The sequence below is a fragment of the Somniosus microcephalus genome, chromosome 12 (assembly GCF_052327205.1).
Source record: "Somniosus microcephalus isolate GS21.2 chromosome 12, FLI_Smic_1.0, whole genome shotgun sequence".
Classification (NCBI taxonomy): Eukaryota; Metazoa; Chordata; class Chondrichthyes; order Squaliformes; family Somniosidae; genus Somniosus; species Somniosus microcephalus.
Genome location: NC_140998.1, coordinates 173,977,351 through 174,003,179, shown reverse-complemented (window position 1 = coordinate 174,003,179; position 25,829 = coordinate 173,977,351). Strand labels below are relative to the sequence as shown.

Below are 25,829 nucleotides of genomic sequence, written 5' to 3'. Positions count from 1 at the left end.
GCCTCACCCCAAGAGGCCATTCTTCGAGTGTGCACCTGCACAGTAAACATCAGCAAGGTGCCATCACAGCTACGCACAATCTTATCCTCAGACACACACACAGTGGGAGAGTGGAGGGTCACTTGCCTCAGATGGGGGATCAGAAATCCTGGGCTTCTCCGTTTCCCCCCCCCCCCCCCGCCCCAAGTTCCCTATCTAGCAACGTTGCCAATTGCAGCACCCAAGCACAGAGCAGAAAACAGAAATCAAAGAGTTCTTGCTCAGAGCAAACCTCAGTATCACACCACACAGTAAATCATTTTCTCTCTGCTCTTCAATTTTACTTCCCTCATAAACCTGCCAACTCCCTAACTGGGGCTGTTACACAGGCGATGGATGCCCTCTGGTTCGTCACCCAATGATGAAAGACCTCATATTAACATGACCATCCTGTTGCCCAAGTATTTTGGGAACAGATAAGATAGATTTCTGGTGAATTTTCGTTCCTAAGGAAACCTCGATAGCAAGATTTAACAGGCTACCCAAGGTTATCACAACCTGCCCTCACCCTGCCCTCATTAGCAGTCTCCACACAATCTGCAAGACTCCAGAGGGTTTCCCTTCCCTAACCAAGAGGTACTTTGGCCTTTACAATACCCAGCTGCTGCCTTGGCTGAGGTCAGGCATCAACCAGGAATCAAATTCCACGAGGACCTTTGTAATCTATATTACACAACACAGAAACAGGCCATTCAGCCTCCTCTCATCACACCCGATCACCATAACCTTTTATTCCTTTCTCCCTCATGTGCTTTTCTGGCTTCCCCTTAAATGCATCGATACTATTCCCCTCAACCACTCCCTGTGGTAGCAAGTTCCACATTCTCACCACTCTGGGTAAAGAAGTTTCTCCTGAATTCCCTATTGATTTATTAGTGACCATCTTATATTTACAGCCCCGAGTTTAAAACTCCCCCACAAGTGGAAACATCTTCTCCACGTCTATCCTATCAAACCCCTTCATAATTGTAAAGACCTCGATCAGGTCACCCCGCAGCCTTCTCTTTTCTAGAGAAAAAAGCCCCAGCCTGTTCAGTCTTTCCTGATAGTTAAAACCTTGCAGTTCTGGTATTGGTCTTGTAAATCGTTTCTGCACCTTCTCCAGTGCCTCTATATTCTTTTTAATATTATATCATTGGGATAGACTTCATGTCCAAACTATCAAGATGGCTGAACCACTGAAAAGCTCCATCAGAAGTTTACATCAAAAATAAGACAACCTATTTTGTGCGATGTGACACAGAATCCCAATGTTTCAGCACAGAAATATCGAAGTTTGCTGACGACACCAAGTTAGGCGGCACAGTGTAGTGTAGCTGGGAGCAGAAAGATGCAAAGCAACATTGATAGATTCAGTGAGTGGGCAAAACTGTGACAGCTGGAGTTCAATGTGGGAACGGGTGCGGTCACCCACCTTAGACTGAAGAAAGATGTATTTTCTAAATGGCGAGAAGCTAGGAACTGTGGAGGAGCAGAGAGAGTTAGGAGTCAGTGTACAGAAATCACTGAAAGCTAGTGGACAGGTACAAACATAATGAAAAGGCTAATGGAATGTTGGCCTCTATCTCGAGAGGGCTGGAATACAAAGGGGTGGAAGCAATGTTCCCCCTAATTTTGTTTTGGGTGCACAGCCCATTAACAGTTTCGGACATGCACGAAACTCAACATTGAAAAAGCCGGTCCAGGGCTGTGCGGCCGTGCACCTTCTCTGGCCCCACAACCCTCTAAGAACTCTGGTCCTCCAACTGGGGTCTTTTGTGCATCCCCCACTCCTTTTGCCCCATTATTAGCTGTCACGCCTTTAGCTGTCTAGGTCCCACACTCTGGAATTCCCTCCCTAAATCTTTTGGCCTTTCCATCTCTCTCTCTCCTCCTTAAAACCCAATTCTTTGTCCAAGCTTTTCATCACCTCCTAATATCTTCTTCTCTGGCTTGTTGTTTATATTTGTCTGCTTTGACTTGTGTGAAGCACCTTGAAATGTTTTTCTAAGTTAAAGACTCTATAAATGCAAGCTGTTTTTAGAGGAATGGTAGCGTAGTGGTAATGTCACTGGGCTAGTAATCCAGAGGCCTGGACCAGTGATTCGAGACGAGAGTTCAAATCCCACCACAGCAGTTAATTAAATAAATCTGCAATAATTACTAGCATCAGTAATGGTAACCATGAAACTATCGGATTGTCGTAAAAACCCATCTGGTTCACTAATGTCCTTCAGGGAAGGAAATCTGCCGTCCTTACCTGGTCTGGCCTATATGTGACTCCAGACCCACAGCAATGTGGTTGACTCTTAACTGCCCTCTGAAATGGTCTAGCAAGTCACTCAGTTGTAACAAACCGCTACAAAAAAGAATGAAACCGGATGGACCACCCGGCATCGACCTCAGCACCAGTTACGGACATGGCGCATGCAGCCCAGTCGACCCTGTGAAATCCTCCTCACCAACATAAGAACATAAGAAATAGGAGCAGGAGTAGGCCAATCGGCCCCTCGAGCCTGCTCCACCATTCAATAAGATCATGGCTGATCTGATCCTAACCTCAAATCTTCTATCACTCTGCATCCACCCGAACCCATGTGATCTCCCGGGAGAGGCGAAAAACCAGATAAAGACCCAATGGCCAATTTGGGAGAAAAAAATCTGGGAAATTCCTCTCCGACCCATCTAGGCGATCGAAATTCTTCCAGGAGATCACTCTGTCCCTATATTTTCTACAGTACTTACCTTCTGTAAAGGCGATCTCCACCCCAGCCAGGAACAGGAATAAAACCATCTCCTGAAATCTAACAGAATTAGAACACAGTAGGAGCAGAACAAGGCTACACGGCCCCTGGGCCCGCTCCACTACCCACAGGGCCATGACCATTCCGAACCCAGACTCATGTCCAATTTCCTGCCCGCTCCCCGTAACCCTTAATTCCCTTTACTTCTAGGAAACTATCTATTTCTGTTTTAAATTTATTTAATGATGTAGCTTCCACAGCTTTCTGGGGCAGCAAATTCCACAAACCTACCACCCTCTGAGTGAAGAAGTTTCTCCTCATCTCAGTTTTGAATGAGCAGCCCCTTATTTTAAGATTATGCCCCCTAGTTCTAGTTTCACCCATCATTGGGAACATCCTCACCGCATCCACCCGATCAAGCCCCTTCACAATCTTATATGTTTCAATAAGATCGCCTCTCATTCTTCTGAACTCCAATGAGTAGAGTCCCAATCTACTCAACCTCTCCTCATATGACCACCCCCTCATCCCCGGGATTAACCGAGTGAACCTTCTTTGTACTGACTCGAGAGCAAGTATGTCTTTTCTTAAGTATGGACACCAAAACTGTATGCAGTATTCCAGGTGCGGCCTCACCAATACCTTGTACAACTGCAGCAATACCTCCCTGTTTTTATATTCCAACCCCCTAGCAATAAAAGCCAACATTCCATTGGCCTTCTTAATCACTTGCTGCACCTGCATACTAACTTTTTGAGTTTCGTGCACCAGGACCCCCAGATCCCTTTGTACTACAGTACTTTCCAGTTTCTTGCCATTAAGATAATAACTTGCTCTATGATTTTTCCTGCCAAAGTGCATAACCTCACACTTTCCAGTATTGTATTCCATCTGCCAAATCTCTGCCCACTTACTTAGCCTGTCTATGTCCCTTTGCAGGTTTTTTATGTCCTCCTCACTCACTACTTTCCGTCCCATCTTTGTATCATCTGCAAACTTTGATATGTTACACTCGGTCCCCTCCTCCAAATCGTTAATATAGATTGTAAAGAGTTGGGGACCCAGCACTGACCCCTGCGGAACACCACTAGTTACTGGTTGCCAATCTGAGAACGAACCATTTATCCCAACTCTCTGCTTTCTGTTAGAGAGCCAATCCTCCACCCACGCCAGAATATTACCCCCAATCCCGTGATTTTTTATCTTGAGCAATAATCTTTTGTGTGGCACCTTGTCAAATGCCTTTTGGAAGTCTAAATACACTACGTCCACTGGTTCCCCTTTATCCACCCTGTATGTTACTTCCTCAAAAAACTCAAGCAAATTTGTTAAACATGACTTCCCCTTCATGAAACCATGCTGAGTTTGCCCTATTAAATTATGTTTATCCAAATGTCCCGTTACTGTCTCCTTAATAATGGACTCTAACATTTTACCAACCACAGGTGTTAGGCTAACAGGTCTATAGTTTCCAGCCTTCTGCCTACTACCCTTTTTAAATAAGGGTGTTACATTAGCAGTTTTCCAATCTGCCGGGACCTTTGCTGAGTCCAGTGAGTTTTGGAAAATTATTACCAATGCATCCACAATCCCTACCGCTACTTCCCTCAAGACCCTGGGATGCAAGCCATCAGGTCCAGGGGATTTATCCGCCTTGAGTCCCATTATTTTACCAAGTACCACTTCCTTAGTGATTTTAATTGTATTTAGTTCCTCCCCCCCTAGAGCCCCCTGTTTGGCCAGTGTTGGGATATTCTTAGTGTCCTCTACTGTAAAGACTGATACAAAATAATTGTTCAGTGTTTTTGCCATCTCCATGTTTCCCACCATTAATTTCCCGGTCTCATCCTCTAAGGGACCAACATTTACTTTAGCCACCCTTTTTCTTTTTATATAACTATAGAAACTTTTACTGTCTGTTTTTATATTTTTTGCTAATTTACTTTCATAATCTATCTTCCCTTTCTTAATCAATCTTTTTGTTATTTTTTGCTGTCTTTTAAAGACTTCCCAATCTTCCATCCTCCCACTAGATTTGGCTACCTTATATGCCCTTGTTTTTAGTCGGATACTATCCTTAATTACTTTACTTAGCCACGGATGGCTATCTTTTCTTTTACACCCTTTTTTCCTCAGTGGAATATATTTTTTTTGGAAGTTGTAAAATAACTCCTTAAATGTACACCACTGGTCATGTACCGTCTTACCCTTTAATCTATTTTCCCAGTCCACTCTAATTAATTCCGCTCTCATACCTTCATAGTCTCCTTTATTCAAGCTCAGCACGCTTGTTTGAGATCCAACCTTCTCACCCTCTAATTGAATATGGAACTCAACCATGTTATGGTCACTCATTCCAAGGGGATCCTTTACTAGGACATTTTTAATTAATCCTGTCTCATTACACAGGACCAAATCTAAGGTTGCTTGCCCCCTGGTCGGTTCAGTTACATACTGCTCAAGAAACCCATCCCTAATACACTCAATGAACTCTTCCTCAAGGCTGCTCTGCCCAATTTGATTTGTCCAGTTAATATGATAATTAAAATCCCCCATAATTATAGCTGTTCCCTTATTACAAGCCTCAACTATTTCCTGATTAATACTCCGTCCAACAGAGTTGCAACTGCTCGGAGGCCTATAGACTACACCCACTAGTGTTTTTTTCCCCTTATTATTCCTTACCTCCACCCAAACTGTTTCACTATCCTGCTCCTTTGACCCAATATCATTTCTCTGTATTATAGTGATTCCTTCCTTTATTAACATAGCCACCCCACCTCCTCTCCCTTCCTGCCTGTCCTTCCTGATTGTTAAATAACCTGGTATGTTTAATTCCCAGTCATGGTCACCCTGCAGCCATGTTTCTGTAATGGCCACAAGATCATACCCATATGTCATTATTTGTGCCGTTAACTCATTCATTTTGTTACGAATGCTACGTGCATTCAGATAAAGAACTCTCAAATATGTTTTGTAACACTTAGTTCCTGTTTTTTCCCTTTTTAGTACTTTACTTTTTACTCCATACCTTCTGTCCCTTCCTGACACATTCTGTTTTTTAATTCCCCCACTGCTACCTAAGTCTATGACCTTCTCTGTTGTCATTTCTATTATTTGCTCTCTAGAAACCTCCCCCCCACTAATTAGTTTAAAGCCCTCTCTACAGCCCTAGTTATATGATTCGCCAGGACTCTAGTCCCAGCACTGGCCAAGTGGAGTCCGTCCCAACAGAACAGCTCCCTCCTGTCCCAGTACTGGTGCCAGTGTCCCAAGAAGCAAAACCCATTTCTCCCACACCAGTCTTTGAGCCACGCATTTAACTCTTTAATTTTATTTATCCTAGCCAAATTCGCTCGTGGCTCAGGTAATAACCCAGAGATTATTACCCTTGAGGTTCTGTTTTTTAATTTGACCCCTAGCTGCTCATACTCCTTTAACAGAACCGTCTTCCTTGTCCTATCTACGTCGTTTGTACCAACATGGACCACGACAACTGGATCCTCCCCCTCCCACTGCAAGTTTCTTTCCAGCCCAGAAGAGATGTCCTTAACCCTGGCACCAGGCAGGCAACACAGCCTTCGGGACTCCCGCTCTTGACTGCAGAGAACCCTATCTATCCCCCTAATGATACTATCCCCTACCACTACAACATTTATTTTTACTCCCTCCACTTGAATGGCCCCCTGTACCACGGTGCTGTGGCCAGGTTGCTCATCCTCCCTGCAGTCCCCGCTCCCGCCCTCACAGGGAGTAAGAACCTCGATCCTGCTGGACAAGAACAAGGGCTGCGTCTCCTTCAACACTACATCCTGGATCCCTGTACCTTCCTCACTCGTAGTCACACCGTCCTGTCCCTGACCACGGACTACATCTGCAGTAATTAACTTCATAGGTGTGACCATCTCCTGAAACATAGAGTCCAGGAACTTCTCCCCCTCCCTGATGTGTCGCAGTGTCCGAAGCTCGGTCTCAAGCTCCACAACATGGAACTTGAGTTCCTCTAGCAGCAAACACTTGTCGCAGATGAAATCACCGTTAGCCTCAATGGGGTTCAACGGCTCCCACATCTCGCAACATCTGGGGACTTGTGCCAAAATTGGGAGAGCTGTCGCACAGATTGACATAGTCATGCTCACAGAATCATACCTTTAAGCCAATGTCCCACCAGCAGGACAGACACACCAGGGGAGGCAGCAGTGTGGTATAGTCAGGAGTGGCCTTGGGAGTCCTCAACATTGACATTGACTCTCATGTCTTCAGGTCAAGCATGGGCAAGGGAACCTACTGCTGATTACCTACTACTGCCCTCCCTCAGCTGATGAATCAGTACTCCTCCATGTTGAACACTACTTGGAAGAAGCACAGAGCAGCAAGGGCACAGAATGTACTCTGGGTGGGAGACTTCAATGTCCATCACCAAGAGTTGCTCGGTAGCACCACTACTGACCGAACTGCCGAGTCCTGAAGGACATAACTGCCAGTCTGGGCCTGCGACAGGTGGTGAGAGAACCGGCACAAGGGGAAAAACCTACTTAACCTCGTCCTCACAAATCTACTGATCGCAGATGCATCTGTCCGTGACAGTATTGGTAGCAGTGGAGACAAAGTCCCGTCTTCACACTGAGGACACCCTCCATCGTGTTGTGCGGCACTACCACCGTGCTAAATGGGATAGATTCAGAAGAGATCTAGCAGCTCAAAACTGGGCATCCATGAGACGCTGCGGGCCATCACCAGCAGCAAAATTGTATTCCGCCACAATCTGTAACCTCATGGCCCGGCATCTCCCTCACTCTACCATTACCATCAAGCCAGGGGACCAACCCTGGTTCAATAAGGAGTATAGAAGAGCATGCCAGGAGCAGCACCAGGTGTACCTAAAAATGAGGTGCCAACCTGGGGAAGCTGCAACACAGGACTACATGCATGCTAAAAAGCAGAAGCAGCATGCTATAGACAGAGCTAAGCGATCCCACAATCAACGGATCAGATCAAAGCTCTGCAGTCCTGCCACATCCAGTCATGAATGGTGGTGGACCATTAAACAACTAACAGGAGGAGGAGGCTCCATGAATATCCCCATCCTCAATGATGGTGGAGCCCAGCACGTGAGTGCAAAAGACAAGGCTGAAGCGTTTGCAACCAACTTCAGCCAGAAGTGCCGAGTGGATGATCCATATCGGCCTACTCCCAAGGTCCCCACCATCACAGAAGCAAGTCTTCAGCCAATTCGATTCACTCCAGGTGATATCAAGAAACGGCTGAGTGCACTGGATATAGCAAAGGCTATGGACCCCGACAACATCCCGGCTATCGGGCTGAAGACTTGTGCTCCAGAACTAGCCGCCCATCTAGCCAAGTTGTTCCAGTACAGCTACAACACTGGCATCTATCCGACAATGTGGAAAACTGCCCAGGTATGTCCTGTCCACAAAAAGCAGGACAAATCTAACCCGGCCAATTACCACCCCATCAGTCTACTCTCAATCATCAGCAAAGCGATGGAAGGTGTCATCGACAGTGCTATCAAGCGGCACTTACTCACAATAACCTGCTCACTGATGCCCAGTTTGGGTTCCGCCAAGACCATTCGGCTCCCGACCTCAAACATGGACAAAGGAGCTGAATTCCAGAGGTGAGATGAGAGTGACTGACCTTGACATCAAGGCAGCATTTGACCGAGTCTGACATCAAGGAGCCCTAGTAAAACTGAAGTCAATGGGAATCGGGGGGGGGGGGTCATACCTAGCATAAAGGAAGATGGTTGCGGTGGTTGAAGGTCAATCATCACAGCCCCAGGACATCGCGGCAGGAGTTCCTCAGGGCAGTGTCCTAGGCCCAACCATCTTCAGCTGCTTCATCAGTGACCTTCCCTCCAACATAAGATCAGAAATGGGGATGTTCGCTGATGACTGCACAGTGTTCAGCGCCATTCACAACTCCACAGATAATGAAGCAGTCCATGCCCGCATGCAACAAGACCTGGACGACGTTCAGGCTTGGGCTGATCTGTGGCGCGAATGTTACCTGCCACCTAAGTGCCAGGCAATGACTATCTCCAACAAGCGAGAGTTCTAGATTCTCCCACAAGAGGAAACATCCTCTCCACATCCACCCTGTCCAGACCCCTCAGGATCTTATATGTTTCAATCAAGTCACCTCTTACTCTTCTAAACTCCAGCGGATACAAGCCTAGCCTGTCCAACCTTTCCTCAGAAGACAACCCGCCTATTCCAGGTATTAGTCTAGTAAACCTTCTCTGAACTGCTTCCAACACATTTACATCCTTCCTTAAATATGGAGACCAATACTGTACACAGTACTCCAGATGTGGTCTCACCAATGCCCTGTATAACTGAAGCATAACCTCCCTACTTTTGTCCAAAGATGTGCGGGTTAGGTTGATTGGCCATGATAAAAAATTGGCCCTTCGTGTTAGGGGAGGATTAAATACGTGGGGTTACGGGGATAGGGCTTGGGTGGGATGGCTGTCGGTGTAGGGACCGGGTGTTAGGGTTTGGATGATCAGCCATGATCTCGTTGAATGGCGGAGCAGGCTCGAAGGGCCGAATGGCCTACTCCTGCTCCTAGTTTCTATGTATTCAATTCCCCTCGCAATAAATGATAACATTCTATTAGTTTTCCTAATTACTTGCTGTACCTGCATAGTAACCTTTTGCGATTCATGCACTAGGACACCCAGATCCCTCTGCATCTCAGAGCTCTGCAATCTCTCACCATTTAAATAATATGCTTCTTTTTTATTCTTCCTGCCAAAATGGACAACTTCACATTTTCCCACATTATACTCCATTTGCCAGATCTTTGCCCACTCACTTAACCTATCTATATCCCTTTGTAGCCTCCCTTATGTCCTCTTCACAATTTACTTTCCTACCTATCTTTGTGTCATCAGCAAATTTAGCAACCATACCTTCGGTCCCTTCATCCAAGTCATTTATATAAATTGTAAAAAGTTGAGGCCCCAGCACTGATCCCTGTGGCACACCACTCGTTACATCGTGCCAATCAGAAAATGACCCATTTATGCCTACTGTTTCCTGTTAGCTAGCCAATCTTCTATCCATGCCAATATGTTACCCCCTATACCATGAGCTTTTATTTTACGCAATAACCTTTGATGTGGCAGCTTATCAAATGCCTTCTGGAAATCTAAGTACAGTACATCCATCGGTTCCCCTTTATCCACAGCACATGTTACTTCCTCAAAGAACTCCAATAAATTGGTTAAACATGATTTCCCTTGCACAAAACCATGTTGACTCTGCCTGATCACTTTGAACTTTTGAAGTATAATGTGGATAAATGCGAGGTTATCCACTTTGGTGGCAAAAACAGGAAGGCAGATTATCTGAATGGCAATAGATTGGGAGAAGGGGAAGTGCAACGAGACCTGGGTGTCCTTGTGCACCAGTCGCTGAAGGTAAGCATGCAGGTGCAGCAGGTGGTTAAGAAGGCATGTTGGCCTTCGTAGCGAGAGGGTTCGAGTACAGGAACAAGATGTCTTGCTGCAGTTGTACAGGGCCTTGGTGAGACCACACCTTGAGTATTGTGTGCAGTTTTGGTCGCCCTATTTGAGGAAGGGTGTTCTTGCCATGGAGGGAGTGCAGCGAAGATTCACCAGACAGATACCTGGGATGGCAGGAATGATATATGAGGAGAGATTGGGTCGATTGGGCTTATACTCGCTGGAGTTTAGAAGAATGAGAGGGGATCTCATTGAAACTTATAAAATTCTAACAGGACTAGACAGACTAGATGCAGGAAAGATGTTCCCGATGGCCGGGGAGTCCAGAACCAGGGGTCACAGTCTAAGGATAAGGGGTAAGCCATTTAGGACAGAGATGAGGAGGAATTTCTTCACCCAGAGAGTGGTGAACCTGTGGAATTCTCTACCACAGAAGGCAGTTGAGGCCAATTCATTAAATATAATGAAGAAGGAGTTAGATATATTTCTTAAGGCTAAAGAGATCAAGGGATATGGGGAGAAGGCAGGGACAGGGTACTGAGTTTGGATGATCAGCCATGATCTCATTGAATGGCGGAGCAGGCTCGAGGGGCCGAATGGCCTACTCCTGTTCCTATCTTCTATGTTTCTATGTTTTCTAAGTGCCCTGCTATAACGTCTTTAACAATAGCTTCTTACATCTTCCCGCAACCTCTTCCACCTAGAAGGACAAGGGCAGCAGGCACATGGGAACACCACCACCTCCAAGTTCCCCTCCAAGTCACACACCCTCCTGACTTAGAAATATATCGCTGATCCTTCATCGTCGCTGGGTCAAAATCCTCGAACTCCCTACCTAACGGCACTGTGGGAGCACCTTCACCACACAGACTGCAGCGGTTCAAGAAGGCGGCTCACCACCACCTTCTTGAGGGCAATTAGAGATGGGCAATAAATGCTGGCCTTGCCAGCGACGCCCACATCCCGTAAACGAATAAAAAAGAACGTGATCCCATAACTCTATTCCCCTCTCCCAAATCAGAATGGAACTTCAAACAAATTTGAGCCTTAGACATGCAAAAGATTTTGTTGAAAATGTAGTTTAACCATGCAGTACTTACTCCTTTTTAAGTCTGCTAAGATCCATTTCAAGGGCTTCAACTTCAGCTAGGTAACCCGTGCACATAGCTCCCATAATGACAGTCAGCCACAGGATGGCAGCTCAGGTTGTTAGTTAACCCTTGCCCATCTTCACACCTCTAGTCCTGAAGAAGTTAACTCCTTATTGAGACAGGACCCCATGGGGGCGGGCTGGCCTCTCTTTAAAAGTGACCATTATTAATTTCCGATCCCCAATAGCCACACTCAACCCTGTCCTCACCCAGTATCCACAAAGGGTCACAACGAGCAACCAGGAGTGGAAATCTTGACCGATTTCCCCCATCTAACCCAGAGGCACCGATGGTAACTGTAGCACCCTGCTGCCTCCACAGCTGAAATCAGTTAACTCAGCTAGTCAGCTGTGGCTCAGTGGGTAGCACCCTCGTCTCAGAGTCAGAAAGTTGTGGGTTCAAGTCCAGAGACTTGAGCACAAAAATGAGGGAGTGCTGCACTGTCGGAGGTGCCGTCTAAAGATCCTATGACACTATTTCGAACAGCAATGTGATAATGACCAGATAATGTTTTAGTGATGTTGATTGAGGGATAAAGGCCAGGACACTGCAGGACACAGAACTCCCCTGCTCTTTTTCAAAATTGTGGCCGTGGGATCTTTTACATCCACCTGAGAGAGCAGGCGGGGCCTCACTTTAACGTCTCATCCGAAAGACGGCACCTCCGACAGTGCAGCACTCCCTCAGCACTGCACTGGAGTGTCAGCCTGGATTATGTGCTCAAGTCTCTGGATTGGGACTTGAACCCACAACCATAGTGAGAGTGATACCTACTGAGCCACAGCTGACAGAATGAAAGAGATGGCGGACTTGTTGTGAATGCAGGAATACTTGAAAGAAAACGTAGTAATTTGGGCTGTAAGTGACGTACCTGATGAGTATTCTTCTCCTTGTGTTCTTATTGTTGGGACTGACTGGACATGGTGAGATGGTTTTATTGTTGGGACTGACTGGGCGTGGTGAGATGGTTTTATTGTTGGGACTGACTGGACATGGTGAGATGGTTTTATTGTTGGGACTGACTGGGCATGGTGAGATGGTTTTATTGTTGGGATTGACTAGGCGTGGTGAGATGGTTTTATTGTTGGGACTGACTGGGCATGGTGAGATGGTTTTATTGTTGGGACTGACTGGACATGGTGAGATGGTTTTATTGTTGGGACTGACTGGACATGGTGAGATGGTTTTATTGTTGGGATTGACTAGGCATGGTGAGATGGTTTTATTGTTGGGACTGACTGGACGTGGTGAGATGGTTTTATTGTTGGGACTGACTGGGCGCGGTGAGATGGTTTTATTGTTGGGATTGACTAGGCGTGGTGAGATGGTTTTATTGTTGGGACTGACTGGGCATGGTGAGATGGTTTTATTGTTGAGATTGACTAGGCATGGTGAGATGGTTTTATTGTTGGGACTGACTGGGCATGGTGAGATGGTTTTATTGTTGGGACTAACTGGGCGTGGTGAGATGGTTTTATTGTTGGGATTGACTAGGCATGGTGAGATGGTTTTATTGTTGGGACTAACTGGGCGTGGTGAGATGGTTTTATTGTTGGGATTGACTAGGCATGGTGAGATGGTTTTATTGTTGGGACTGACTGGGCGTGGTGAGATGGTTTTATTGTTGGGATTGACTAGGCGTGGTGAGATGGTTTTATTGTTGGGACTAACTGGACATGGTGAGATGGTTTTATTGTTGGGACTAACTGGACATGGTGAGATGGTTTTATTGTTGGGACTGACTGGGCATGGTGAGATGGTTTTATTGTTGGGACTGACTGGACATGGTGAGATGGTTTTATTGTTGGGACTGACTGGGCATGGTGAGATGGTTTTATTGTTGGGACTGACTGGGCATGGTGAGATGGTTTTATTGTTGGGACTGACTGGGTGTGGTGAGATGGTTTTATTGTTGGGACTGACTGGGCATGGTGAGATGGTTTTATTGTTGGGACTGACTGGGTGTGGTGAGATGGTTTTATTGTTGGGACTGACTGGACATGGTGAGATGGTTTTATTGTTGGGACTGACTGGGCATGGTGAGATGGTTTTATTGTTGGGATTGACTGGGCGCGGTGAGATGGTTTTATTGTTGGGATTGACTAGGCATGGTGAGATGGTTTTATTGTTGGGATTGACTGGGCATGGTGAGATGGTTTTATTGTTGGGATTGACTGGGCGCGGTGAGATGATTTTATTGTTGGGATTGACTGGGCATGGTGAGATGGTTTTATTGTTGGGATTGACTAGGCATGGTGAGATGGTTTTATTGTTGGGACTGACTGGGCATGGTGAGATGGTTTTAGTCCCATGTGCCAAGAGGCAACATTCCTGCGTGATGTTTCTGTGGATTATGGAGAGCAGCTGTTTTACAATTTAAACACTCAGCACATCCATGTAAGAAAGAAAAGGCCTTTGATAAAAATGTGTTTGTGATGGGAGTTGCCCCAGTACAAAGCAAAATGGAGTCATAATCAGCCTGAGACATGGCGATCTTTCTCATATCAGAGGTTCCGAACATACGCACAATGACGGACAGGTGAAGACCCTCTGCTCCACCCAGCCAGCAGGGTAGCTCTCTGGCCAATATTTATCCCTCAATCAACATCACTAAAACAGATCATCTCATTGCTATTTGTGGGAGCTTGCTGAGCGCAAATTGGCTGCCGCGTTTCCTACATTACAATAATGACTACACTTCGAAAAGTACTTCATTGGCTGTAAAGCACTTTGGGACGACCTGAGGTCATGAAAGGCACTGCAGAAATGCAAGGCTTTCTTTTTTAGACCAAAATTATACTTAGGACTGTCTTGTCTGTATGAATTGGATAAACTTACCGAGCCATGAGTGAAGCATAGGTTGTTCCATCCTCCCAGCCAGCATTTACATTTGATACCTCAATAATCTAGCTGATAGCAGGAATTCAATCTGGGAATTATGGGCTCAAACCAGTACCCCAACCTGGTGCAACGCACTGGCCTAATACAGCAGGGCATTGCACCACGAGTTTGTTCACACTCAAGATCTCAATAGCATGCTTTATTGGTGAGTCTAAATACAGCAGTGTGTTAGTCCCTTGAATGACTATGGTAAACAAACAGAGCAGATTAGGTGTTAAATGACCACAGGCTCCAGTAATGTATCAACAATGAGAAAACAGTACGGCCTGTACTTCTGTTCACAAGCAACTGCCAGGGGTTTGGGAAAATAGATACGTTACTACCGTGCTTACTGCTTACAAGCCCTCACAAATAGGAGAGAAACGTACCGTGTCCACAATAGACCAGTCCAGAGGATATGCAAAGAGTTCTGGTTTAGCTGTTGGGATTTTCTCAATCAGATTTTTTATGTGTTTTCGTTTTTCTTCAGTATTTACATTTCCCTTAGAGGCCCCCTTTTCGTCCTCTGAATAATCCAATGGGACAAGTTTCCGCTTACGAGGAACTTCATCGTTATCGTCATCCTCAAACTTATTGAAAACACTATCAACTGGAAGTTTCTTTCTTTTGACTGAAATTGTCTGACTCGGACTACTGGAACCACCTAAACGGAGAAAGGGATAGATCAGGTTCAGATTCATAAACCAATTCAGTGCTGGCTAGCACCATATCGCTAGCACTTGTATGTTACCATAAAATATATAGACCATGTAAGGCAAATTGTGTGTCCAACATTCATTATTTGAACATAGGCGGTCACCTGTCTGTGGTTGGCATTGTGCAATATGGTTCTCTGTAAACTTTCATGCCAATAAAGCATTTTAATTGGAATTGGAATTGGAATTGGACAATTTATATGAGTGTAACTTCCTGCTCATCAAGGTTAAGGACATCACGCTGAAAATGGAACAGCTTTCCCACTATGAGGACTTAGCGTCAGGCATCTAGCCTTCACTCCCTAGATCAAGCACAATGCAACGTGAAGCTTCCTCCACTCTGCACTACACCTCAGCAGCACCCCAAATACACCAGCATAGGGGTTTTCATTCACCATAGCATTCTTGTGGTTTCTTTAAGCAAGTGCTGGCTCTCCACCATAAGCTCATGGCCACCAGCAACTGGACTGAGATTGCCCAAACCCATCTTACACAGATCCTTTCCAGCCAGCAGACAGGAGATTTTCATCTTATTAATCTGTGCTGGACTTGAAGCAAGATCCCAAAAGTGAAAGAACAATATGCTACTAAATATATTATATGAGCAAAGGCAATTTCATAAAACATAGCTCACATTATCAGCAGCAAGAGTTCTATATTGTGTTGAATAATGCTCTTCAATTCCCTTACCTAATTTGAGGCTAAGCCCAATTTTAGGCCGCTGTTCCTCTTGCTGTTGATCAGGAGAGTTCTCATGTGGAATGATAATGCCACAAGGAGACTCATCTGCTGGAGTATTGGGTGTAGCATTCCCACTTGCTGAGGAAACGGAGGGGACGGAACAAATAGGGCGCAAGGTGGGTTTAAGGCAGGGTTTCTGCTCTGGCTCTTCCTCTTCATCTCGCCGTTCCTCCTTCTCTGGCTTCTCCTCCTCCTCTTCCTCCTCTTCCGATTCTGGCTCCTGCTTGATTGGTTGCTGCCGCCGCCTCTCTGCTTCCTGTTCCATCTGTTCACAATATGATAATATGCAACAAGACAGACATATTGGCATCAAGTCCACTCCTCCCACAACCTACCTTATAGCCGAGGTGCGATAAATGGCAGTTGGAAAGGTTACCTGTAAACATCTGACATGATTCTCTGACTATATAAGCTGTGTCTTTATGCATTTCTCCACTTCACCTGAAGAAGGAGCAGCGCTCCGAAAGCTTGTGATTTCAAATAAAGCTGTTGGACTATAACCTGGTGTTGTGTGACTTCTTACATTTGTCCACCCCAGTCCAACTCCGGCATCTCCACACCATACCTTATAGCGGAACCTAATCTGAGGGGAAATAGCTTAACACCATAAGGTAATTCAGCTAACTCAACACCAACCAGGAACTTTCTCGTCTGTATGACTAAGCGATTCATTGGACAGACCCGCTGAACCATAATAACCGCCCAGGTTCTTTCAACTTCCCTGCCATCATCTACCGTCGATGGTGCAAAACCATGCCTTGCCGTGGTGACTGAGTACACCAAGGTGGTGTACCATGGGTTTGCCCAGAAAGGTTACAGAACAGGAACCATGGCTCACGTAGAAATAAATCGCTCCTATCTACACCGGTCTTCTTCCTAACTAGGTATTTAATCTTTGTTCCAATCAGTAATTAAACACAGATTTGACTGATTTTACTGGGAGTCTGTTCAACACTTCCATTAGTAAGCAAAATATTTTTCACTTGAGGCTGTCCATTTGTCTTCTACTTCTGTACAGAGTTCATTATGCCGCTTAGCATTGGATTGAGTTACAGATTCAATTGTCACTGACACAAATGTACCTCGGTTTGGGTAAAAATCTACTTGGATATTAGCAAGTTGGCATAGTTGAGGTGCTTTTTATTGCACGGTTAAATATAGTAAAGTTAGCATGTGTCTTTAGCTATGGGAGGGGTGAAGGGGGGGGGGGGCAGAGCTCCATCATTCAAATGTAGCTGTTTCTCAGATGAAGCTTTAGATAGATCAATATATGACAAATTTTAAAAGATGACTTCAATTAACTGCATTCTTAAACTTAATTGCTTTGCCGAGTGGGAGAAGTTAAGACACAAATACTGCCTAGAGATATCTATTTCTACACGGTAACTACAGTACTAGGGGAAATAACCAGTTTTTTTCTACATTGTCAACAGAAAAAAATCAAACAATCATGAGCTTTCCAATCAATATTACAAGTTAGGAAATGCTACGACAGCTTTACTGTTTCAGGTCTTAAACTATTAAAAGGATTTGTTCATAATATTTGTAACTATTGGTAAGAGTTCCACATCCAGAACAGTATTCAATGAGGCAGTGACTGATCTCAGTGCTGATTTACCCTCTGAAGCTCTGCATCTGGGTCAGGATGCCCTTCTGCCAGCAAACGCTGTCGAATTTCCTCATGCTCCTCCTTCTCTCGTTTGCGATCTCTTTCATCTGCTTCGATTTCTTTTTCTCGATCCCTTAAGCGCTTCTGCAAAGCACTCCCTCTGAAATTAAACAAGGAATTATTTCACATAATGCAAAAAGATGACAAAACGTAGCCTGCTACTACAGTCAGATCTGAGAAAGACTAGAGTCACCTGTAATATTTTGGGTCATCTCGGTCATCGTCGTAATCTTCCAAAAACTCTTTCAGTCTTTTTGCCTCTTTAGCCTGTGAAGGATAACGTTGCATTTAAGTTACAAGTTACTTTATAGCCAAAAAGACTTGGCATTAATCTTATGTCTTGACTAAGTAAAACCAAACCTCTAACTCCAAAAAAAAGTCAGTTATTTTTCTCCTCCATCCCAGTACTGCACTCAGTATTGTGACTGAAGGGCAGTGTGATGGCCTGCTCGCTAGCTGCTGTCACTGGCACCAAAAAACAGATACAGGTAGTCCAAGATTGGCCGAGATTGATCTGCCCCTCACTTTTCACTCTCAGTGCCTCCACCTCAGCGCCATGGCCGAGACAAAGAAATCCTCTTGTGAAGAAGTGTCATCGCACAACATATTTATGATGCACATTAATATCAACGCCCCAAGACACATGAACACTTAAGCATGCGTTAATCACCATCACTGCTGAGATTAGCAAACTCAGCCCAAACCCGGAATCAAGCGTGCAAGCTTCCTGTCTGTATGGCTTAATTCTACATTAGTAGGCACACTGAATAAATGATAAGATTACAAATCATTGTGTTCTCAATTGCAGAGAGATCAAAAACAGCTGTTGAATTGGTGAATTCCTCTACTTTTCTTCTTCTTCTTAGGCAGTCCCTCGGAACCGAGGATGACTTGCTTCCACATTAAAAATGAGCTCGCAGGTGACTACAGTCTCTGTCACAGGTGGGGCAGACGGTGGTTGAAGGGGCAGGTGGGTGGGGTGCTTGGGTTGACGTGCGCTCCTTGTGCTTGGCTTCCGCTTGCTCCCGGCGAAGAGACTCGAGGTATTCGGCGCCTTCTCGGATACTTCTCCTCCACTTTGTGCGGTCTTGGGCCAGGGATTCCCAGGTGTCGGTGGGGATGTTACACTTTTTCAAGGAGGCTTTGAGGGTGTCCTTGAAGCGTTTCCTCTGCCCACCTGGGGCTCTCTTGCCGTGCCGGAGCTCCGAGTAGAGCGCTTGTTTTGGGAGTCTCGTATCAGGCATGCGGACAATGTGACCCATCCATCGGAACTGATTGAGCGTGGTCAGAGCTTCGATGCTGGGGATGTTGGCCTGAGCAAGAACACTGACGTTGGTGCACCTAACCAAATCATTATGCACAGTACCAAAATCACCTCTCAGATTACAATCATTGTTAACACTAGATCTCCAAGTGTTTCACATGTTAAGTCAGAGTATACAATGCCTTTACTAGTCTTCATCTTCCTGTTGCTGCTTGTGTCTCTCGTCCTCTCTCACTCTTGGTTCTCTGCCCCAAACTCCAATTTTTGATTTTGTTTCTACTTGCTTGTTTTGCCTTTTGTTTTGGGTAGGATAAATACAGCATGATGTGTAAGGGAGCTGCTCAGGGCTGGAATCCGTGGGTGGAGGCATAATGCAGTTATTTCCCTTCACCTATCCTTATTGCACATGCACTCTCAATCCCAACACATCTCCTACATTTTCAACTTCACACATCCCCTCACCCTCCTACCAGCCCATTGCTCCCTGTAACCCATGAACTGCTATATCATCCTGGGTTTTGCTATACTCTTGCCACCTATATACCTTATTCGCCATCCACTGCACCGTACATCCTTTTTGACCCCTACATGTTCTGTTCACCGAAGGTGTGTGGACAGAGGCTGTCTCCTGCTCACTTCCATATTGCCTTTCATTCGCCAAACCCTCGACTGAACTTCCATTGCTTTCATGAAGCCTCGTCCACCTGGTCCAAGTTCGGGTGCCAATTGCACACTTTCTCTAAACTGGTGCTGGTACAGATGGAGGCTGAGCACCAAGCCAGGGGAACGAATGGAACCACAGGCAGGCAGAGCAGTGAGGCCATGGTATGTCATTAAATTAACAAAGCCAGGAAAAGTGAAGCCAATTTTAAACAGATTAAATTGCTGGGAATGGTGACTTAAAAAAAAACTGCACAAATTCGAATGAATCAGAGAAGGCGAGATCTTCTTTTACATACAATTGGTGAGGGAGGGGGTGGCACAGAGCCAGACACAGGCAGAGAGTTTGGTAACCAAACAAAATGTTGGGCAGACCTCAGGCAACTCGCGTCACAGCATTCCCTAGTTCGAGGGGAGGGAGAGAGAAAGCAGCCTGCAACTACAGCGTGACATGCAACTGTAATTGAGATGTTGTCGGGGGCATTTCCATCATAAATGCTGTTTTGGGGACAGGATTTTTCCGCTACAAATGTTGGCATAAAAAACATGACAAAAATTGTAACAGGAAGCAAGGGTCAATGTGGACAGGAAGTAATTGCCATATAGAAAACTTTTAATGTATTAGCAGCAGGTCTTGCAGACATTTCTCTGAGTCAGAGGATTCACTGTTTAAAATAGGGATGTTTATGCAGTATTGGGAGTAAAACCAGGGGCACTGATCCAGTGAATGATTGTCAAATTCCATGTTTATTAAATGGTATTATGGGCTGTTTATTGGAGCTTGAATTTCACAACCTTAACACCCTAAATGAGTGGACTGGTTTTTATTTTCCTTTGCCTACGTATCTAATTTTTTGCCCATACCATTTTTAAAGCAGATAACACAGCAAAACAGCACGGAAAGTGCATCAATTGGAGCAAGTTATCTGGTATTTAGCACAAATGGGAAGGGGAATGGAATTTCACTATACCTGGGGTAGTCCCAAGCTTCTGTAGCACTGAGGGATGATCCTGGGCTTTGATAGCATTGGGGAATGGTCCTAGGATTTGGCAGAACACAGGCGATGGTCCTGGAGTTTCAAAGTAGTTACTGCTGGAATTTGGTGGTATTTTTTTTGGGGGGTGGGGCGGCGAGGAGGAAGAGAGCTCCTTTGACCTGGCACTGTGGAGGGAGAATCTGGGCTTTGGCACAACTGTGGAAAACAAATTTGAAGTCTGTCACAACGAGACTAAATACGAGGTTAGGCTCATTGGTGAGTTCCTGGTGTCTGTCAGCAATGAGGGGAGGGACAAAGCACAGGCCCGACAGCACTGGGTGAGGGATGCCCGGTCTGGCCGTTCTAGTTTGTGGCTTTGTCAATTTGCGACCAATGACTTTGGTGTTTTGAGATTGGTTCCTAGACTGGTGTCAGTATCTGTACCGTTCACACAGTTATAACAAAAGATAAACATTCTAATTACCATCACCAAACAGGTGATTAGAGCTTTCAAAATTCAAATCATTTTTGGTTTTTTTTGGGAAAGAAACTCAAATTAAGTTGAGGAAATTCACAATGCATTCGTCTGAAAGCTGTTAGCAATTAGGATGTTTACATTTTCTGTCAACAAAACAGGCAAGATTAGCTGGCTTTCTCAAAAAAAAACCTGAATGAACTCAAATTACACTGAGGAAAGACACGGAGGAATTTTAACACCCCACAATGAGCAGGATAGGGGAAGGTTAAAATTTCAAAAATCTGAAACCTGACCCCAAAACGTTCCCAGTTTCAATGGAGGCGGGTGATAAACCTGCCCGAGAGGCAGATCAGTTATTTAAATATGAGGCTGCATGCCTCAACTTTGAACAGAATTTTATATTTGGCTGCGGGCCTGGTTTCCCCCTGAACCCGCAATCTCTTTAACCCCGCAGATTACTTCAAAAACCCCCTCTGCGCGATCTCTTCAACCAACCACGCGATCTCCTCAACCCTCCCCCCGACCTCTTCAACCCGCCCCGGGAAACTATCCGCTACCTCCTTCGCGATCTCGACTTCCCCCGCTATCTCTTCAACCCCTCCACCCCATATAATCTGTTCAACCACAGCCCCCCACCCCATCCCGCACGATCTCTTCAAACCCCCACCTCCCCCCACCTTGCAATCGCTTCAAACTCTTCAACCCCTGCCCCCTTCAATTCAAATGAGGTACTGCCATTAAATGCAGCAAGAACTCCTTGTTAGCTGTATTTCCACTACAAGCCCCCACCAGCACGCCCCCACCCCCCCCCCCCACCAAAAAAAACTATCAGGGCGACTGTCTCAGCTAAATACACTTCTTAGAGTTTATGGAATAAAATACCAAAGCTATAACAGGAATGCAATCTGTGGTCCGTCTTTTCGTCCCATACACACAGCTATTGTTTAAAAAAAATTAAAAAGCTTAACACCTTTACTGGATTAGTTTTAGAAATTTTTTCTCCAGTTTCTCTTCAAATAATTTTGAGAAACTAAGCAGAATCTGCTAAAAGCTAAAGAAAAATGAGTGAATCCCAGCTGTATCCGGGGGAATTCGGTACACCACAGATGCTCAGATCCTGTGGGTGAATCCCAGCTGTATCCGGGGGAATTCGGCACATCGTAGATACTCAGATCCAATGGTGAATCCCAGCTGTGTCCAGGGTAATTCGGCACACCACAGATGTTCAGATCCAATGGTGAATCCCAGCTGTATCAGGGGGAATTCGACACACCACAGATGTTCAGGTCCAATGGTGAATCCCAGCTGTATCAGGGGGAATTCGGCACACCGCAGATGCTCAGATCCAATGGTGAATCCCAGCTGTATCCGGGGGAATTCGGCACACCGCAGATGCTCAGATCCAATGGTGAATCCCAGCTGTATCCGGGGGAATTCGGCACACCGCAGATGCTCAGATCCAATGGTGAATCCCAGCTGTATCCGGGGGAATTCGGCACACCGCAGATGCTCAGATCCAATGGTGAATCCCAGCTGTATCCGGGGGAATTTGGTACACCACAGATGCTCAGATCCAATTCACTTTACAGTTCCAAGCTCAGGTTTTTGGGAGCAGATCAACTATTTTCAGAATCCATTGACAACAATTTGAAGGCCAGGATAACAGGGCCACCTCTTGACCAGATTGTGCAATTCTAGGGTGGTAAATTTATATAGGCAACTTCCATTTTAAATATGGAAATGGGAATTTATTTAATGGAGAAAGATGACGGAAGTATGACAAACAAATGAGAACAGGGAATAAGTCTGGGTTCACAGCAAGTGCCTTCAGATGCAGGATCTTTAGTAAGATCTTAACGGTTCACATCCCATAACACCACTTACCATTTCTCTTCTTCTTTCTTCCTCCCTTTCAGTTTCCTTTTCATAGTCTCTTGCCTTCTTCCGCTCCCTTACCTCCCAATTTTTAAGACGCTGAATCAAAAGGCAGAAAATGAATAAAATTAAGCAGCTCCACATGACAATACAGCTTGAAATTCAATGGCAGAGAGGCAGAAACTGGTTACACATAGAAAAATATTGGCCCAGAAATTCGGGGTCCCAACGCGTGAGTACGCACGGGGTACTCTCGTGTAGGCCCAACGAAAATGCCGGTTTTGTGCATGCACGGGAAACCGGCACTTCCGTTCCCCTGAAAGAAGGGGTTCAGAGGTGGAATGCACGCGCGGAAGAGGCAGCGCGTGCGCATTGAACATACGTTTTTTTTCCAGGTTTCTTCGGGATGGTAAGTCTCCAGAAGTTAGACATGTAAAAAGCAGTCGCAAGGCCTGCTTTTAACAAGGTAGGTGGTGAATTAATTAAAATTAAAACTTTTTTTCTGCAGGGTTATTACTTTTAAATACTTTAAAGCAAGTTAAGTTTATTTTTAGCCCCGTTAGAATATAAAATTATTTTTTCCAAAAATTTAAATTCTTGTTTAAAATAGTTATTTTATGTAATTTATAGTTTACTAGCTGAAGTGCCCGGCGGTGCCGAGCGATTTTTGAGGGCATGTTGTTGTTGGAAGAGAGCGAGAGAGCGACTGGGGGGAAGAGAGAGAGCGACTGGGGGGGAAGAGAGAGAGCAACCGGGGGGAAGAGAGAGAGCGACCGGGGGGAAGAGAGCGCGAGAGAGAGCGACCGGGGGGAAGAGAGCGCGCGACCGGGGGGGAAGAGAGAGCGCGACCGGGGGGAAGAGAGAGCGCGACCGGGGGGGAAGAGAGAGAGCGACCGGGGGGAAGAGAGAGAGCGACCGGGGGGAAGAGAGAGTGCGACCGGGGGGGGAGAGAGAGGCGCGACCGGGGGGGGGAGAGAGAGAGCGACCGGGGGGGGGAGAGAGAGAGCGACCGGGGGGGGAGAGAGAGAGCGACCGGGGGGGAGAGAGAGAGCGACCGGGGGGGAGAGAGAGAGCGACCGGGGGGGAGAGAGAGAGCGCGACCGGGGGGGAGAGAGAGAGCGACCGGGGGGGGAGAGAGCGCGCGACCGGGGGGGAGAGAGAGCGCGACCGGGGGGGGGGAGAGAGAGCGCGACCGGGGGGGAGAGAGAGCGCGACCGGGGGGGAGAGAGAGAGCGACCGGGGAAGAGAGAGAGCGACCGGGGGGGAGAGAGAGAGCGACCGGGGGGGGGAGAGAGAGAGCGACCGGGGGGGGGAGAGAGAGAACGACCGGGGGGGAGAGAGAGAGAACGACCGGGGGGGGAGAGAGAGAGCGACCGGGGGGGAGAGAGAGAGCGACCGGGGGGGAGAGAGAGAGCGCGACCGGGGGGGAGGAGATGAGAGCGACCGGGGGGGAGAGAGAGAGCGACCGGGGGGGAGAGAGAGAGCGACCGGGGGGAAGAGAGAGAGCGACTGGGGGGGAAGAGAGAGAGCGACTGGGGGAAGAGAAGAGAGCGACTGGGGGGAAGAGAGAGAGCGACTGGGGGGAAGAGAGAGAGCGACTGGGGGGGAAGAGAGAGCGCGACTGGGGGGGGAAGGGGGAGGGAGGGGGGGAGAGGGGGGGAGGGGAGGGGCAGGGGGGGAGGGGAGGGGGAGAGGAGGGGAGGGGTGGGAAAAGAGGGGGGGGGAGGAAAGGGAGGGGGGAGCCAGCAGACCCTCTCCCCTCTGCCGGCGATGGCTCCGCTGAGCTCCGTGCCGCCCCACACACGGACATTGCCGAGCGCAGCGCCTCGGTCAGCCCGAGCCCCGCTCTCCTGAGGCCGGGCCTGAGGCGGCTTGAGACGGCCGATTGCGGCTGGCTGGGCCCGGTTGCCTTGGTAACCCCTCCTCTCCTCCCCTCTCCGCCTCCCGATCTCCGGGACCAGGCCTGGGCCCGAGCGGCTTGAGACGGCCGATTGCGGCTGGCGAGCCCGGTTGCCGGGGGTAACCCTCTCCGCTCCCCTCCCGAGCCCCGCCCCCACCCTGCTAACCTGCTCGCTTCCCTCTGGCCGCGTTCTGTGTGGAGGTGCGCGTGCACCGTTCAGCGCAAGCGCGAGGAGCTTGCAGTGAGCCCAGCCAGCCTTTACCAAGATGGCTGGCCGCTGGTTCGGAATCGGGCCCAGCAGGGGGGGTGGGAGGAGCTTGCCACAAAACAATTGCCTAAGGTCCAGCATGGCTGGCAACAGACGCCCAGGCTTCGAGGCCTACCTGCAAAAATGGGGAAAGGTAGGAAAATTAATGAGATTAGATAAAAGATTTAGAAAGTAATTAACTTTTTTTAAAAACAATGTGTTTAAAAGCAACTTTTTTTTTTGAAGACACAGAAAGCGGGAAAAAGAATTGAAAAGTTTGGAATCTAGATGGCGGCGTCTCACCTCAGTTCAGAACGATATGGCCCCGCCCACACACGCACCGATTGGTCAACCGTCAGGTCACCGAAGCGTAGGATTGGTCAATCGTCCCGTCACTCGACTCTAGGAGAGCCCGCCCGCACGCGCCAGGAACCCGCCCCCGACACGCAGCGATTGGTCGACCGTCGGGTCGCTCGACCGTACGATTGGTCGACCTCGACGTCACTCAATGCTAATGAGCAGATAATGAGGGAATTTTGAACGTTTTTTGGATACCGCGGGGCACAATTTTTGTCTCACCGAAACGTAAATACGCTTACAACCGTTCTGGAACCGTAAGCTTTCTTTTGATGTAACACACGTGCAGGTACGCTCTATATCTTTTGATTGTATAGCCGGACAGAGAGACAGACAGATAGACATACCGTTTTATATATACTAGCTGGAGTGCCCGGCGGTGCCGAGGCTTTTTCGAGGGCATGTTGTTGTTGGAAGAGAGGGAGAGGAGAGCGAGCGACGGGGGGGGAAGAGGGAGCGGGAGCGACGGGGGGGGGGGGGAAAGAGGGGAGCGCGACGGGGGGAAGAGAGAGCGCGACGGGGGGGGGAAGAGAGAGCGCGACGGGGGGGGGAAGAGAGAGCGCGACGGGGGGGGAAGAGGAAGCGCGACGGGGGGGGAAGAGAGAGCGAGCGCGACGGGGGGGGAAGAGAGAGCGTCGACGGGGGGGAAGAGAGAGCGCG

The 25,829-nt window shown here is 47.2% G+C and overlaps 1 protein-coding gene across 1 annotated transcript in view; it reads right to left on the bottom strand.

Annotated features, from left to right (window-relative positions):
* rbm25b (RNA binding motif protein 25b) overlaps window positions 1-25,829 on the bottom strand; it is a gene marked incomplete at its 5' end in the record, with an annotated part of 71,290 nt that overhangs the window by 6,512 nt on the left and 38,949 nt on the right. The window contains 5 exons of the mRNA XM_086002359.1: window positions 14,675-14,949; window positions 15,692-16,007; window positions 17,361-17,511; window positions 17,605-17,678; window positions 22,675-22,819. Coding sequence (XP_085858485.1) covers window positions 14,675-14,949; window positions 15,692-16,007; window positions 17,361-17,511; window positions 17,605-17,678; window positions 22,675-22,819 — 961 coding nt within the window. The remainder of the gene's footprint in view (window positions 1-14,674; window positions 14,950-15,691; window positions 16,008-17,360; window positions 17,512-17,604; window positions 17,679-22,674; window positions 22,820-25,829) is intronic.